The sequence below is a fragment of the Pecten maximus genome, chromosome 12 (assembly GCF_902652985.1).
Source record: "Pecten maximus chromosome 12, xPecMax1.1, whole genome shotgun sequence".
Lineage (NCBI taxonomy): Eukaryota > Metazoa > Mollusca > Bivalvia > Pectinida > Pectinidae > Pecten > Pecten maximus.
This window is the reverse complement of record NC_047026.1, coordinates 2,269,073-2,288,232: the sequence shown is the minus strand read 5'-3', so window position 1 is coordinate 2,288,232 and position 19,160 is coordinate 2,269,073. Positions and strand designations below refer to the sequence as shown.

General features: G+C 38.0%; 1 protein-coding gene across 1 annotated transcript; it reads left to right on the top strand.

Moving 5' to 3' along the window:
- Positions 1 to 1,184: 1,184 nt before the first annotated feature.
- On the top strand, positions 1,185 to 18,979 carry LOC117339064 (amiloride-sensitive amine oxidase [copper-containing]-like). The gene is made up of 3 exons (XM_033900432.1): positions 1,185 to 1,540; positions 13,890 to 13,966; positions 16,433 to 18,979. Exon 3 carries the CDS (start codon positions 16,459 to 16,461, stop codon positions 18,907 to 18,909), a length of 2,451 nt encoding a protein of 816 aa, XP_033756323.1. The 5' UTR covers positions 1,185 to 1,540; positions 13,890 to 13,966; positions 16,433 to 16,458; the 3' UTR covers positions 18,910 to 18,979.
- Positions 18,980 to 19,160: the final 181 nt, after the last annotated feature.

Below are 19,160 nucleotides of genomic sequence, written 5' to 3'. Positions count from 1 at the left end.
GGACACTTCGCTGATGGACACTTTACTGACGGATACTTCACTGATGGACGCTTTACTGACGGACACTTCGCTGATGGACACTTTACTGACGGACACTTTCGTTACTCTCAGACACTTTAATTACTGACGGACACTTCGCTGATGAACACTTTACTGACGGACACTTTCGTTACTTTGACACTTTACTGACGGACACTTTCGTTACTCTCAGACACTTTACTGATGGACACTTCACGGACGGACACTTCAATGACCGACACTTCATTGACGGACTCTTTGCTGTCGGACACTTCACTGATGACGGAGCACCATCGCGCTGAAATACCACACATCGACAAATACTGGCAACAGGTTACTGCTCCAATCACAGGCGCTTCGCACGTTCATAGACTACGAGTAAGATGAAAAATTAACCCCAGGATCAAACCGAGAGCCCGTATAATTGTCAATTACAACTGATCTTGGTTTCATTCTGGGCTATGGGAACGTGTTGAGCACCTGTGACCTCAACGATGTTAGAGAAGATGGGAGTTAGAACCAGTACCAAATTGATTTGTTTCGGGGAGGGGTTGAAAAACATCCAATTTCCAGGGGGGCTCCCACGTTTGTCGCCATTTCTTACGCTCCCCAGCTGCCATTCATTTAAAATGTGATAAGCTATGAAACAACTTATAAAAAGGAATACGTTTTAGAATAATTTAAACATTTTTACCATTTTAGTCGCTTATTCAACATCGGAATCTTTCACCTCCTTTCTCGCTTAAAGCAAATTACTTTAAATGATATAAAAAAAATCAACTTAACTAACATCCAAATAATGGAAATTTGTTTTTGGCAGATTTGTTTTATTCAGAAATATTTTCAAAATGTGAAAATAACCGATACGTCGTCATTAAGGAAAACCAAGCATTTATATATTATAACATCTACCGCCAATTACGTCATTGACCGCTTTGGTACCAATACCATGGTAACTTATATGTGTTTTTGTGTGGTTCTGAGGCTGGAGTGACAGATGATGGATACAACATACATTTTGCTAGGCTCAAACTACCACAATCATAGCATAGAACCTATATCTTCTAAAAACATCTCGGCCCGAGTGCTCTGCCGAGATACACAGCACGTACACATCAATCGATGGGTATACACATTTCTATAGCAACACCGGCCTGTGATCAACTATACAATGAAACAGAGCGAGTAAATTATGCCAAATATTTAATACTGTACTGACGTAGAATTCATTAACGGACCACGCAGAGCACCGCTGGGACTGTTGATGTAAGACCGCGGGAGACTGGGACCCGAGTTTCTGGTTTATATACCCGAGTCCCGTAAGCCTGTCGGCTACTCAGGATCGGCGCACGAGGAATGGGAGGCCATGGTGTCAGAAGCACGTTACTTCACACTCCTCCATCGCAAGTGTGTACAGTAATGATGTGAAACAGGGACATATACATGTGTAGGTGATACCCAGTTTTGACGGGGTCAATTAATTTACACTGGACTAGGACAGGTGCGAGATTCATTAGCACAGGTGAGTAATTATATTGATCTACCATATCATATATTATACAGTGTGTATTCAATGTTCGTATTTAACAATGTAACGCTTGGATAATTATTGATTTCTCTATCTCGATAAAATTATCATTGATATGTGAAGGCAGACGATCACATCTAACGACTGACTTGGAGTATTTTAGATTTTGTAAAGAAATACTTATTTTGGAGTTTAATGAATTTATTTGGTCTTTGCGGGGTTATGAAACTCAAATAAAAGCCAGTTTCGCTAGCCTAGGGTGTTCAATGCGATAATCTCCTAAAAGCAGACAACGGCCCTATAACATGTATTAAGCACAACTGAAAATTTTAAAAATACATCTGTATAAGTTCAACTTGTTAAAATTAAATTCAATGGGAGACTGGTCAATATATCTTCAAAGTCAAATGGAAAATACTGCAATTGTGCCATTTCTCTTTCCATTGTCATCATAACGTAACAATATTCTATAAATATGATATATAACATATAGGTTGTATATATAATTACTCTTTCGTTCCGTGATGATAGGTAATTTTCAACACAATGTCCAGAAATAACCGTCTTGGTTCAGCTAGAATAAACGAGCTACTCGATACATCAGAACACGCAATTCGTAATATTGTATGAATTGAAATAGCACGTGCATGTGAGCTGAGCTGGTATAATATGATACCGTTCGTGTTGGCCTGAATTGTTACCATGCCAATGTGTCACTTTTCATTTCCACACTCAATTTCACTTCTACCAAAAACCCTTGAAACGAAGCGTGTGATTTAGACTTCCACATTTCCATGGAGATATATTTAATACGTACCGGCTGTACAGTATATATATATATATATATATATATATATACATATGATTCACCGTATCAACAAACATGCAAACACATATGTAAAACATGCTGCGCGTGTTACATGCACTGGGTGCGGCCCTCGGTGGGGGAGTGGGTACACAGTATCGGGGTGATGAATAAGGACGCCCCCCCCCCCCCCCCCCCCCCCCCCCCCCCCCCTTGCGTCTGTGAACTACAATACCACATTATATTAGAATTACATTAGCCCATCAATCACACGTATTAGTCACGCGATAACCTACTTGGGAAAAACACGAATTCTACAGGTCTGGTAAAAATGTGATTATCGCGATATATTGTCAGTTGTCATGAGAAATCAACTAGATACATCGACAAAGCATTATAGCAGAATTGTTCCCATGGCATCTGAATAATATTGTTTTAAAAAGAAGATAGCAGTGTAGCAAATGCTGTGATGAATTGCTTTGTATAACGAACATAGTTTGTATCCTAATTGAAACGGGTCGATGAAATGTTCAGCCATATTTGCTGTTGTTGCAAATAATCCGTCTGCATATGGCGGTCGGTTTGACCCGCTGATCAATGATGTCTGGTATATAACATGTCCCTATATCCCTGGTATTGATATTTGTAGGAATAATTGTGACAATAACGTCCATGACAGGACAGTTCAGTCTAGAATCGTCCAATATGAATGGAAGCGACAATAATCCGTCAATACTCCGGAACCATAATGGTCGCATCAGTCCATTTTTAACACAGGTACTTGTACTAGTACACTAGCCACCATCCTCTAAGTTATTTTGTTCAGCTTTGCCAAGCTAAATTCTAATACTAGCATACCTCCCCATGGTTTGAAACTGAGAATCAAAAAAATATCAGAGACCAAAAACCATAAAGGTCAATTTTATCTATAATTTTAATATTTCATATTTAATATAGACAGGGGGCCAGTCTAAGGTACCAGTCGCATATTATTTTCCTACGGGTCGGCTACTATATATGCCCTCTTTAACACAGGGAAATATATTGTGACGGGCACCTGCGATTGAGGACTGTGCTTATCTTGTAAAACCGTAATTAATGGGCAGCGTAATTAGGCAGTTTAAGATGACAAAGGAACATCTGTGACTAAATGACGTCATCATTGATATACACAATGTCCAAAAAATATTTACGCTCATATTCAAGTGGTGCAACTGTGTCATGACAACAAACACACTCCAATATCCCCGTTTTTGTTAGATTTAAAGATCTCTTTGAACTGTGTCTAAAGTTTGTTTGTTTGTTTGGGTTTTTTTTGCTGTGTTAGTCTTTTTGTGGTTGGATGTCCTTTACATGTAGTAGTTGATGGCTACTTCAATAAACAACATATACGGGATGTCCCTGACCATCCAGTGCAATTAGGACAAATTATCTTGCCTATTGACATTGACACAGGCCGGTCTGTGACCACCAACTAGGTAGGAATCGAACCATGCACCACACACAACCTCTGGGTTGCGAGTTCGAAACCTACGTGGGATGTCCCGACACTTTAACACTAGCCCTCCACCTCTGGGTTGCGAGTTCGAAACCTACGTGGGGCAGTTGCCAGGTATTGACCGTAGGCCGGTGGTTTTTCTCCGGGTACTCCGGCTTTCCTCCACCTCCAAAACCTGGCACGTCCTTAAATGACCCTGGCTGTTAATAGGACGTTAAACAAAAACAAATCATACCAAAATACACCTTTTCCAGCACAGGTACTTGCCTCGTCTGTCAATAAACCTAATACATGATATTACTGTATATAATTGGTTGTATTGATAGACGAGGCGAGTACATGTGATGCCGGTTACGTAACCAAGCTTCATAACAATGAAATGTATAAATATTGTGTGTCGGAATATGTTAGTTTAGAATTATGTAACTTGTCATAAAGCATGCTGTGTGATGGAAGTTGGATACATATTACATACTCATATATCTTATATACTTATATACGTCTGTCTGGTCTGTGTGAAGATCAATGAGATATCCCTTCAGGATGTGCCTTTAATGACCACTGCACGCGCCACACCACCTCCCCTGTGGATCTGTTTCCAACTTTAGTAGTTTTGTTGTCCTTTGACACGAACATCCGTTTCAACTGTGGACATAGCTCGTAGCAAAGTGGCACGTTGTATTTGTGGTCAAACTACACAGTGAATCAACATTAGTATCCCACATTAGTAGCATTATATACATAGATATTTACTATATTTTGTATGAAAAATCAATATACACCGCAGACAGTCTCTGACGTCGAGAACGTGGACAAATCGCAACCTTATATCATCTTTCTACCAATTATAGATGTTAGATGTACTCACTTAGGACCTACGTCCCTAAAACATGTATTCTTGACTGTGCGACAATCAATTGCATATCCACAGGGACTTGAGAATTAGTTACAGTCTACATGTATTTGGACCTCTCCTGGTGTGTATAGCACATTTTGAGACTTTTTTTTTGGGGGGGGGGGGGGGGGGGGGGGGGATTAAAATCGTATATATGACCACCGAGGACGTCATTTTTGCCAAAATTTTAATCCAGCCCCCGAAAACGTCTCAAAATGTGCTATACACACTAGGGAAGGTCCAAATACATGTAGACTGTAACTAATTCTCAAGTCCCTGTGTCGATATCCTGAAAAGAAACGCAAAACAAAAAAACAAAAAAAAAAAACATGTCCATGTGTATTTTTACTTTGTATGGCCTCATATTCCTATTACTATTTTGTAAATTTCTGACTTAACGAAATGTGCAGAGAATAAGAGTAGTTGACAAACATTTGGTTTGTTTAGGAGTTACTGACATCCTCGTAACAGTCAATGTCATACGAGGACGTTTGTCAAGAGAGATACCGACAAAAATTGAAGTAGATACGATCTCTTTTGACTAAGACCCTAAAAATCTAGTACGACAAATTTTGGATAGATTTTGACTACGACTTGAAAGCATCTTGATAGCTTACGATTTACGACCTTAGAACATCTGATACACTGTATGGTTATAACTTATAATCTACGACCAACGACAATAATATTAGACTGGCCCCCTGTCTCTAGAATATTAAAATTATGAATAAAATTGACCTTTATGATTTTGGTCCGTAGGATATGTCTGAAGTTTCAAGCTAGGGGGAGATAATCTAGTATTAGAATTTAGCTTGTCAATTCTTAACAAAAATAACTTAGGGTCTGGTGGCCAGTCTGCAGTAATATATATGACATGCTTATTGCTATTTTTGACGTAAATCCCATCCTGAAAGTGACAATATTCAAATATATTTCAGTCAGGTACGCGTTACATGTACAGCAAGAGGTCATCTGCAAAGGAAGTTACATCTTGTAATTTAAATACACTGTTAGGAACAGTACAATTATATTAAACCGTGAAACGCTTCCCAGATTGCATTTATTGTCAATATAAATGCAATCTTGTGACAGATAAATAAAATGGCGCCCGTTATCACATAGAGCATAATTCATAGCAGCAAACAAAGACAGCATGTCCGTTTTACAGATCATTCACTCATCGATAAGAATTGCAATCAGTTATATTTATAATCAATATTATTAATTGATATTTAACTTAAAGTGACTATTCGGGGAAAAATATGTCAAAGTTGAAAAAACGACAAATTAATGAAGAAAATACTTTCTAATTAAAAAGATCCTGATTGGAATTTTGGCGATATCTAACCCCTAGAATTAAAAAAAAATCTAGGGAATCCTTGAACATTTATTGATACTATGTGTTATTTTGGATGTTGTAGGTAGACTCCGAGATTGTATAACGATATGTATTTAATATATATTACTTACATATGAGTATGACCTATGACCTTATCGACTGCGTTTGAACTTTGCTATGTAATAATAGGTCGTCTTTTGTTGTTCGTTTGCTATTCGTTGACCTTAAAACAACATTATTCCACATTGATTCAATGACCTACATCCATTAAATATCAATTGACTCTGGAGTCCAAATGCTATGGCCATCACAATCCTTTTTATGGCAAAATCAATAAAAAAACATCACATGTAAATAATTTCATCTGATAAAATATCAATAGGATTCATGAATTGTTCAGCATAACACCAACCGTTACCATGGTTACCCGGGATTTGATGAATCAATGCGGGATGTCTGTAATTAAGACCATCAGGCTTTTAGTGAATCTTAAAAGCAATATTTGGCAACCTTTTGAGTCTTTAGCTTGATGTTTAGTCCATTTTCATGTTGTTTTAATTTAGACGTGTTCGACAACATTCCTCATTCACGTTCCTGTAATAAACTCTTTGATGACTAATATTCTATCCATTGCAAAAACCTCCCATGTTTTAGACATCTGTGTGAGGATTTATGAGATATTTATAAAATAAAGTCCTTTATATCAAACTTCTCGCCGTGTTCAGTCCGGTTTTTTTGTTTGAGAGCCACGCCCATTGTTTGAAAACCGCACATAAACTGATCTTTATCGAGATGACTGAATTCTAATAGTTTTCATCTTTCTTCGGCAAAGCTATCTCTTACAACACTTTGCCTTATCTTGATAGAATAACATTATTGTTAAAAAAAAACAATCCTATATGGTCCATAGCAAATCCAATTGTCTATTGCAATTGTATTATAGACTACATATATATATATATATATATATATCATTTAAATGATATATAATATAAATCTATTCTAAATTTAGTTTAATTTGTAAACTTCCGGATCGACGAGACAGTAATTTAGTCTGCTACTTCCGGTTTTTCGGTTCCTGCATATGTCATCTGTTATCGTGACGTAAACAATTAATAACAGCCGTGTTATAATTGCCACCAGACTTCCCAGGGTGCACTTGTGAGGGCTCTCCTGTGGGTCTAGGATAAGATATATGTATGATAACTTTGCCACACAGTGTTTTCTAAGCTGTATGTGGAGTCGTCTTCATACATAATGTTTACAACAGACATGATTAACAGCTAGAGTTATAAGAGTGCTGCTGTATTCCACTGAAACTGTCCTCCCTTACGGAATCGGGATTTTTTTCTATGACTCATATCCTTAGAGGCAGTCACAGAAGCTAGAATTGACCTGTTGTCTCCATGGCAACATATTTTCCCCTTTACTTATTGTCAATTGTTGATGTTTTGTTTCCCCTGGAAACTCTTCCTAATATTAATCTTAGCTGTTTGTGTCTCCTATACACCCCTTTTCATGTGATCCTGGCTTTTGGCGTCCACCACCCATCAAATCTTCCTCATATGACCCTGGCTGTTGGTGACTCTTTGGTCAACAGTCCTCATATGACCTTGACTGTTTGATGTCCCTTTAGACACCTGATCTCACGTGACCCAGATTAATGGTGTCCCCTAGACAACCGTCCTCTCATGTTAAATTTCTGACTGATGGTGTCAGTTTCAGCTTTCGCAATATTATGTTGTTAATATTATATCAAAAACCCGAAAAATGTCTAACCTAGCGGAATATTTTCTTATTTTTTTTTTCTCCATTTTCTATCCAGAAATTACATCTATGTTGAGTTTGTTTTTTGCTCTTTATACTATTTTTTTTATATATCGCACACCGTAAAACAGCTCGAGGTTCATGGTTTTATTTAAATCAAGAAGATTCAATATATAACACTTAAGTGACTAATGGCCGTTTGATTATAAACAGAAACCCAGTCTTACTAGTTTTGCTACCGTTTCCTGCTTCTGTGTAGAGATATGATCTGCAATAGGGTTACACGATAACTATTAGGATGACCAAACGTAAATATTTACCTAATGCCAAGATAAATCACATGGATATGGTAATCTGGTGTCTGAATTACACTTAGCGTGTATGTTTAGTATTATATACAGTAAAATAAAATCACCCCGTCTGTCCGACAACTGGATATTGTACAGCTGTGCTTGACGAAGTGGTAGCGTCATCCGGAACTCCTCGGGTTTTTTTTATCGTATGGTGTGAGATCCTGTCGGCTGTGCCTGGGCATGTAGTGTCGACAGATGGAGCTGTGCGTCATCAACTGATGAATTGATAACCACAATGGTTCCTTAATAAGTTACAGTCTATTATTGAAATTATTTCATTATCGGGACGATGATTTTAATATCTCGTTGATTGAGGTTATGATATCCTGTCACGTGATTTGTGATAGCTCTGTTATTCTATTAAACTAATTACGTACTATAATAAAACTAATTTGCCTCGGAATATAAGCAATGACGGATATATTTATCATAGCAGGTTCACACAAATGTTTCCTTATAAAACATAGATGATAAATATAGATGAAAAAATAGAAATAAAAGCCCCGAAATTTACGAAATTTGAATATTGCTCTTTTAACCACAATTTGCCAAATCTGCCAGTATATACTGTACTTTGGAATAATGTCAAGGACGATATTTTTATCATCAACTTAACTAATATTTTCACACTGAAATGACTAATTATATTAGGTTCTGCTCACTTCTAAAGGCAGAAATTATTATATATATTTGATGAAATGTTTGTAACATTGATTGTTAAACTATTAAAATGTCATATTTATTAATATTTCATAACTACGATTTGACCAACATTCATTGATGGCAGACTGTATTAATCTTGCCATTAGCAAATTGAATATGTACATGTTTGTTATCAAAGTATTATATCACAACTTTAGATAGGAAGGCAATGGTAGAAACAATATGGAACTGCATCGCACAGCTGTTTCGTTCTTCTAGGACTCGTCAGTGATGTTAGGAACATCATACAGCTGTTCTGTCATTCTAGGACTCGGCAGTGATTGTAGGGGCATCATACAGCTGTTTCATCCTTTTAGGACTCGTCAGTGATGTTAGGGACATCATACAGCTGTTGCGTCCTTCTAGGACTCGTCAGTGATTGTAGGGACATCATACAGCTGTTTCGTCCTTCTAGGACTCGTCAGTGATGTTAGGGGCATCATGCAGCTGTTGCGTCCTTCTAGGACTCGTCAGTGATTGTAGGGACATTATACAGCAGTTGCGTCCTTCTAGGACTCGTCAGTGATTGTAGGGACATCATACAGCTGTTGCGTCCTTCTAGGACTAGTCAGTTATTGTAGGGACATTATACAGCTGTTCGTCCTTCTAGGACCCGTCAGTGATGCCAGGGACATCATACAGCTGTTGCGTCCTTCTAGGACTCGTCAGTGATTGTAGGGACATTATACAGCTGTTCGTCCTTCTAGGACTCGTCAGTGATGTTAGGAACATCAAACAGCTGTTGCGTCCTTCTAGGACTAGTCAGTGATTGTAGGGACATTATACAGCTGTTCGTCCTTCTAGGACTCGTCAGTGATGTTAGGAACATCAAACAGCTGTTGCGTCCTTCTAGGACTCGTCAGTGATTGTAGGGACATTATACAGCTGTTTCGTCCTTCTAGGATTCGTCAGTGATGTTAGGGACATCATACAGCTGTTCGTCCTTCTATGAATCGTCAGTGATGGTAAGGGCATCGTCCTTTTAGGATTCGTCAGTGATATGATGTTAGGGACATCTACAGCTGTTTTGTCGTTCTAGGACTCAACGGTGATGCTAGGGACATCATATAGCTGTTTCGTCTTTCATCCTACGGCTTGTCCTTCTTGGACCCGTCAGTGATACTATAGGCCTAAACTGTGAGAATCAAGTTGGAAGTTTTCACTTTTGAAATATTGCAATACTTTCAAAATATATATGCAGACTTATCAATAATACATAATTGGTTTACATCCTGTTCCGACGATATTACCGGAAACACAAACTACTAAATCTGTTCCAGATGTTTTACGTGTACTTGTACATTCAAGAACGTTTAAATGCATCCCAAAACAACACGGAAAGCAAAAAATCTCTATTGCCTATCGTAAGGCCCTTTTTTTCATCTGCCAGACTGATATTTATAGGTTTGTGTTGTCTACCGAGGCTGACAGACGGTAGCTACACGATGTTACAGTGACCGGAGGTCTAATCACTATCTACGGATCAGGCTACCGCTCATGAAGGCCAAAGTTAATGATTCAAAGTGACAGACACAGGTTTATAAGTGGTCTGGGTAAGGATGATAGCAGAATAATTAACACAAGCTGTCGTGTGTCTTACTCAACTTAATAAGATAAATTATAAATAAATATTTGATAAAATTGGTAAGTAACACACAATAATTCCCTAAATGAATTGTACAAACTATATTTTGCATAACATGCAAAATATTGTTTGCTGACAGCAACAAAATCCACGTGTATATTTCACGAATTATGTACAATGATAGACTATACTTAAGATTACGAGTCGTTTGCCCCGGAACCAGATGGTACTCGTGTTGAAACAGGTGCTATATAATCAGACATTAGTGGAATATTAATTGGATAATGAAAACCAGCTCTGGGTAACAGACTTCACCGATCTTCATCCATGTGTGCTTATCACGGCATTAACAAAGATCTTTAATGTGTTCTTGGTAACATTGTGAACAGAATAGCGTTAAGTTGTCTGTATCCTCGGCTTGATATTTGAAATATGATTTGGGTATCAATTTCTGACACAGTGTAATCACACTGTGCCGTCTTGACGAAGTCTGCGTCTTTTAACTGTTTGAATCTAGATCAGTTACATGTTTTGTATGTTTTAGCTGTGCCTCGGTCTGGGTTTATGACTGGCATAACAGATACCAGACGGATGTTTTATTAAACTCCAACTAACCTCTAGATGAAATAGACATTTCATGTGTAAGCTAATACACTAATAAACTAAACTAGAAGAATCTGTGTTATAATATATACATTTGAAAACCCAGAGAACTAATATATATTTTTAATCTGGCAACGCAAGTCCCTACGTGAAGTTGGGTTTACCAAAAAAAAAAATGTAATGTTTTTATTAAAGCAGTTAAGATGTTTACCACTTGTATGCTCAGTTAATTTTGAAATGGCATCGTCGTTATTTCCTGCTCAAAACTTACTGTTACCTTTCAAATTTCAACACAAACATAAAAAGAATTATTAATTGCCCTTAAATGTTAAATATTTCTCAAAACACATTATTATTACGAATTAAACACGAAGCTGACGTCATAATGGACTATAAATTTTTCACACAGTTTAAGAAATCATTTGCATCTGGGATGCTGAACGATTAGGTCTAGATCAAGTTCACGTACACTATGAATCTGCTTTGTATTATCATTAAACAGACCACCTCTAGTGATTCTCAGCGAAGATAGACCAGTCGATAATTAGCCAGTAGAATGCTGATTACTCGTTAATTAGTGAAGACTGCCTCCGGCATGTCCGACCCCCTCCCCGCTAGCAGGTCAATGAAGTGCTGTTTGGTATATTATCCTAGGTTCGTCTGCATTTGTGTCAGCATCTGTACCACAAAGTTCTTGGTGTACCAGAATGTATAATTTGTACATATTAAGGCCATATTATGGAGATGGAGTATGTTATTGCTCGCGACTACCTATAACACGTGGGTTTACACGTGCTGTATCGCACAGGGGCTTGACACAATTTTATAAATGGTAGTCCATATAATATATATATATGGACTATCATTTATAAAATCGCGCCGGGCCCCTGTGCTGTATCGTAATGCTGTGGTTTTACACGTATTGTAACAAACTGTTGTGGGTATTGTTCTGATAGCAAAACAAAATTCTTTCAATACGTCTTTACTGCTTGGTAAGGTTGTGACTCTTCGCCTGGTATTGGACAATGGTTATATTTTAACCTGCATCAAATGATATTTTACGCTAAGTGTTGGGTGATACTGTGGTTTTAGTGTTTTACACGTTCTGTAATGTAACGTTGTGATTTTGCACGTTCTGTAATATAATGTTGTGATTTCACACGTTCTGTAGGGCTATGTTGTGATTTTACACGTTCTGTAGGGTAATGTGTTGTAATTCTAAACGTGCTGCAATGTTATGCTTCCTTCTTACAATGTATTTGCCGGCTACATAAGTAGCCTGTCATATCATACGAAGTACAACAAGTGCCTGATGTTTTTCTCCCACAAAGCCTCTAGTACTTATGAAGTACGACGCGGTGAAAGTGACACGTGTCAATCATTTGTTTCTTCTCTAATTTTATTCACCAGTCATACTGTCTCCCGGTTTGAAATTATAACTAAATCAATCAATACCGAGGTTATGCCGAATCAATTCCGAATTATGATGCAAATACATGGCAGACGCGGATCCATGAATTTGAAAAGAGGGGGTCCCGTAATGTAGTGGTAATGCGAGCGCCGTAATCGCGAGCCGAAATTTTTTTTGGGGGGGGGGGGGGGGGGGGTCATAGGCGTTTTTTAAGGATATAAAAACATTTTCCTCATCCGAAAAAACGGGGAACACCCCCCCTCCCCGGATCCGCTAGTGCATGGAATCTAATTTTCTGAAAATTGTTATTATTTACATTTTACACGTATACCTGTGGATTAAACTAAGTATTTCTCTGTAAACGAAATGCACGTGCACCACACGATGAACGTTGTAACAGTCTGGAGGCTAACCCATGTGACACGACTATGTAAGATTGTATATAAAGATTTGGGTGGAATGCATGACGTCTACGGAATGTGAATGCACAACTAATACTGACACTCGGAACACCTCGGGCGATTCTTGACCGTAGAGAATCGGCCGAGGTGTTCCGAGTGGTAATACTGAATATCAATTATAGACACGAGGTACTCCCCTAAGGGTAAAATAAACCCACGTACTGCTCATGCGCATTTTATGAGGAATGCTTATGCAATTAAACATGAAATTATAATTTTCTGGTCATAAAGGAACTCATTTAAAAACACCGTGAGATTTATAATTATTGACATTACTAAAACTACAGCTGACAGTTTAAATATTTTGTAACATATTAACTAAAATATACCATCTGGATTTTTCCTCTCCTTTATTTAAGTTACCAACATGAATCCCGGCTATAAAGAAACAAAATGCTATTTTGATAAACAGAAATATTTTATAGGGGAAATATTTGTAGAACATACGGAGGTAATATTTCCTCTTCAAAGAAACATAAACGTTAAATAAGCCCCATCAAGCACGTGTAGCGAATCAGATTTGATACCATTGATTTAGGCTTCCCGTTTAACCCAGCACATAGATCAGCCACAGACTTCCTTTTATTTTCCAAAGATTTCGACATGATATCCCTCAAGTTATTTCTGAACCTACAGGTGTTTTCACTGATGATAGGTATGCAGTAAACGTTTACGTCAGAAAAGACAAAACACTTGTTATGCTTCTTCTCGATGAAAACATGTCTGGCTGTACGTATTCATTATAATCTTTAAACAGATCTGTGGAAATATGCTCAACTAATTGTCAAAACAGACATTTATGGCTTCCATTACAGGAATGCTGTTGCTTTTTACTATCTAGAAATACTATATAGATCGTAACGTATCTTAAAATATTCCGTTCATACATCTTTATCTTGATATATTCCATTTTGTTCCTTTCAGATATATCCGTAACCATGCCAACCGTATGTAGTAGGGGGCGCTCTATGACATCAGACACGTGATGGCCTAATCCCAAGGTGCGTTGTCTCCCGCCAGGGTAATGCTCTCTAAGTTGTTCGTCCTAGGGTGCCAGTGAACTCTTGTTTCTGCTGTGGATTCGTCCGATAAATGTATTTATAATATACAGATCACCCACCGTTTCGAAGTACTAGTATGATAGCACAGAGTTTTATTTTATATACATCATATCTTATCACTGATACCATTCAGTGCACTGACTCCTATATTTGTTCTAAATTAAGAATCACTGAAACATATGTGCATAGAAAAAGTTTGATTTAAGTAAATAGTTTTTTGAACATATTATCTTGTCAATGATACCATACACTGAATCTTACTGTTGTTCTAAATTAAGAATCACTGAAACATACGCATAGAAAAAGTTTGAAATATTGAAAAAAAATTGTGAAAATATCATTTTATCAATAATACCATACTGTACACTGAATCTTATAGTTGTTCTAAATTAAGAATCACTGAAATATATGCACGGAAAAAGTTTGATTTATGAAAATATTGAAAATAGTTTTGTGAAAATATCAACTTATCAATGATACCAAACACTTAATGCTATAGTTGATTTGAATTAAGAATCACTTAAGCATATGCATATGCATAGAAAAAGTTTGATTCATAAAAATGTTTAAAAAAAAAAGTTTTGTGAAAATAATATCTTATCAATGATACCATACACTGAATCATACATCTGTTCTAAATTATGAATCACCGATGAACAGCACATCTACATCGAAATAGCAAATACATGTAGACTGTTTTGTGAAAATAGGTAGATGTGAAATATACATTAAGCTGTATGTATACAACAAGTATTTTTCCTTTGCCTCGTTCAGACATTTGATTAGGATTTTTGTTTATCTAATGAGGATTTCTCAATGTTCTCATTGTGGTATGCATAACAATGGGCCTTTTGTTTTGGCCTGTCTTATTCTGATGACCACCCCACTGACGCACGTCCGTCTTGTTGATCCATCTCAAATCTGCAGTAGAGATAATCGTTCTGAAACAGATGTGCTGTGGTTGTATATTACACACGCAAAAAACAAAAACACTAGTCCATAGATGACGCAAAGAGGAATCGGTGCACTGTAAAATTTGATAAAAGAATGAATTGATTGTATTTAGGTATGGATCCTACCACAGATGTTATGCAACAGTTTGGAGTTGCATAATGAACAGTTATATGCAGTTATATACATACTGTTAGACTGGCCACCAGCCCCTAAGTTTTTTCTTAGAACTGCTCCACTAAATTTTAATACTGGATTATCTCCCCCTAGTTTGAAACTTAGGATATCCTAATGCAAAATCATAAAGGTCGATATTATTTATAATTTTAGCATTCTAGAGACAGGGAGCCAGTTTAACATACTGTTTGTAGGATACGATTGACTTTGCAATTTGGTTTATTCTCATATTTTTGAAGAAGTCAAGTAAAATATTCGCAGCAAATTGTTCCCCTTTTAAAACAGGAAGTCACTTAACTGTGATATAATCCTTATTCTGAAGGATTTAGTACATATATATACGTTGTCAGAACACAAAATTCATAATTACATAGGATATGATTAGGTCACGTGGTTTACCATGTATATTTATATAAATAAATGTCCGTTACTGTCACAAAAATGTCCTATGGATGACCGTGTTTTGGTCAAAACAACCGATAATATTCATGATATAAACGGCAGACCACCTAATTCTGTAAACTGTAGCATGATACCTTGAAGGTAATATTCGCACAGGCTTCGACAGCAGACGACACATGTCTGCAACCGGTATATTCAATCATTGTAATATGTTATACCGGTTATGCCAGAAGACAATATTCTTCAAACAGCAGTATTAATAATTGTTCATAGTATGTGAACATTAGTTTAGTTTGAGTATTCGAACGGTTTTGCCAAACGACAAAAATCATTGACAGGCCGTGTCAAACGACATGATTATGCAAATATTAATCTTATGTATATTGGAAAGACCGTGCCAGACGACACCAGTCTGTAACAATGTATGTATTGTCTGTTTATTTCACAAGCTACGCCAGACGACACGTGTAATTATTGTCTGTTTATTTGACAGGCTATGTCAGACGACACCAGTCTGTAAATACTTGTAATTATTGTCTGTTTATTTAACAGGCTTTGCCAGACGACACCAGCCTGTAAACATTGTCTGTTTATTTGACAGACTATACCAGACGACACGAGTCTGTAAACAAATGTAATTATCGTCTGTTTATTTGACAGGCTACGGTAGACGACACCAGCCTGTAAACATTGTCTGTTTATTTGACAGGCTATGCCAGGCGACACCAGTCTGTAAACACCTGTAATTATTGTCTGTTTATTTGACAGGCTATGCCATGCGACACACCAGTCTGAACACGCCTGTAATATTTGACAGGCTATGACAGACGACACCAGTCTGTAAACACCTTTAATAATTGTCTGTTTATTTCACAGGCTATGCCAGACGACACCAGTCTAAAATGTCCAAGAACAGTCAGGATTTCCAGATCGAGCGTGACGTCAAATATGGAGCAACAGCTAATAACAATGAGGACGATTTGGAAGAGGAAGAAGCGGAAGTCGAGGTCGTCAATGGCGACAGAAAGATTCTAATGTACAAGGTCATCGCTGTCGTCAGTACTTGTATTACTGTTATTCTGTTGGCTACAGTGATAGTGTTAGGGATATTTTACCAGAGAGCACCAGTTTGTGATCAAGGTCTTCCGTTCATTCCGAATAATCTTGAGAAGCCGGAGATTTTTGACGAACTGACAGTAGCAGAGTTAGAGACAGTCAGAGATTACCTTATTTCCAGAAAAGACTTAAATCTCGTGTCTTTTGATGAGGCGACAATCAACAGCAGTTACATATATATGATTGACCTATTGCTTCCACTGAAAGCGGCTGTCCTAAAGAATTTAGATCGCGGCGGAAGACAGCCTGTTCGAACAGCAAAGGTTGTTGTATTCCGCGGTGATCTTCGCCCTCCTCGCGTTGAGGAGTATCATGTCGGACCGATTCCCCGGCCTACGTATGCCCGTCTCGTCACAAATCCATCATATACCAGGTCACGTTTGCCATTCAGTGCCCGACCTGTCAGTGTAATAGAATACAAAGCCTTGTACGTACATTTAGAACAGGCGAGCGAAGATCTTTACTTCCTCCTTCGCGACAGTTACAATTTAGCGTTTCACAATTGTACAAGAGGCGTAGACTGCATAATATTCAAGGATACGGCTCCGAGAGGATTGAAGAGCGGAGACCGGAAGACATGGTTCTGGGCCTTCCGTGATATAGAAGGCTCAGCTCTGCACCCGCTAGGATTGGAGATCCAAATAAACCATGAATCTATGGATACCTCGAAATGGCACATCAGCAGGATTTTGTACAACGGCTATCTTTTCTACTCGGTGGAAGAGCTGATGACGCAATATATGGACAATCGAATAACAAAAATCGCTATTGATCCCGTGGGGTTCAAAGAACATCTTTATTCCTCGTATGTGAAAAGAGGAAAAACAAACGCAGTGCCTTCTCAAGGTCCGAAATTGGTCGAGCCAAACGGTAGGAGGTACATGGTGGTTGGAAATCATATAAAATACATTGATTGGGACTTCCACGTCCACATGCGGTCGTCGACCGGATTGCAGATCTTCGACGTTCGATTCCAGGAGGAACGTATTGGTTACGAAATATCATTACAGGATGCTGTTGTGATGTACTCGGGGTTTGGGCCATCTCAAAGTTCTACTGTCCATTACGACACGAGCATGTTAATGGGCAGATTGACTTTTGAGATGGTCCCCGGTGTTGATTGTCCGGATACTGCTGTGTTTTTAGACGCTCATCATTTTGTGGATACAAGTACTCCGCGGAAATTTAAAAATGCTATTTGCATATTTGAAAACAATGGTGGCATACCACTTCGACGCCATTACGAAAGTGACAGACGAGGTGGGTTCAAAAGTTACGGTGGTCTGGTGGACTACCATCTTGTCGTAAGAACTATAGTTAGTATATGGAGTTATGACTTTATATTTGATTATATATTCCATCTTAATGGCGCCATAGAAATTAAAGTATCTCAGACCGGTTATATACAGTCTACGTATGCCCTGCCGTACGAGTCTACGTTCGGGTATAGAATACACGAGTTCGTTATAGGAACATTACATCAACATCTATTTCATTTTAAAGTAGATCTAGATATCAACGGACCTAGAAACCGATATGCCACACTGGATACGTCGGTGATTACGAAGCCAAGCCAGTGGTACAGGGACGTCAATCACACGTATATAGGATTTGAGAAAGTGGACAGAAAACGAGAGCAGGATGTGATATTTGAAACCGGTGATGCGTCGAAACAGAGATTTGATATAATTTATAATAATTATGCAACTAGTAAATTTGGGGCAAATCGAGCTTATAGGATATTTAACCTTGCAATGTCGGATCTTCTTTTGGAAGACGCCGATGTTGCAAATGCTGCAAGATGGGCCAAATATCCTCTTGCCGTGACACAGTTTAAAGACACAGAGGAGATGTCTACGTCTATTTATGCCCAGAATGACCCATGGCAACCAGTGGTGGACTTTGACAGATTCCTCTTTAACAATGAATCTATAGTAGACGAAGACTTGGTTGCCTGGGTAACGATGGGGCGAATTCACATTCCACACACGGAAGATGTACCTTCCAACACGATAACTGGAAATCAGTATTCATTTTTCCTGTTGCCGTTTAACTATTTCACAGAGTGTCCAAGTATCGGATCACCTAACGCGGTCCGGATTCAGCCGGCTCTGCCTCCGGACGGTAATAAGGTGGACACATTCGGCACGTCGTTCGAGTCCACTTGTGTTCAGGAGTCCGTGGGCCCGTTCGAATACAATGGACGTTGGGATCACGTGGTCTCCGACGAGGACTAGATAATTTTATTTGATCTCTTGTACTAATTCTATGGTATATTTAGTAATATTAAAACGCTCGAAAACCTTCTCTGTGTGTGTGGGGTTTTTTTGGGGTTTTTTTCTAACTTTTTAAAAAAAAAATCTTTTAAACAGCAGAAATATAGAAGAAGAGCGAAAGAACAGCACTTGCCCCATGATTATGATTATTTTTTTTTGTAGATTTGAGAAACTACATGATTTGAAAAGAACCTGAAACAGTGTGTCTAATC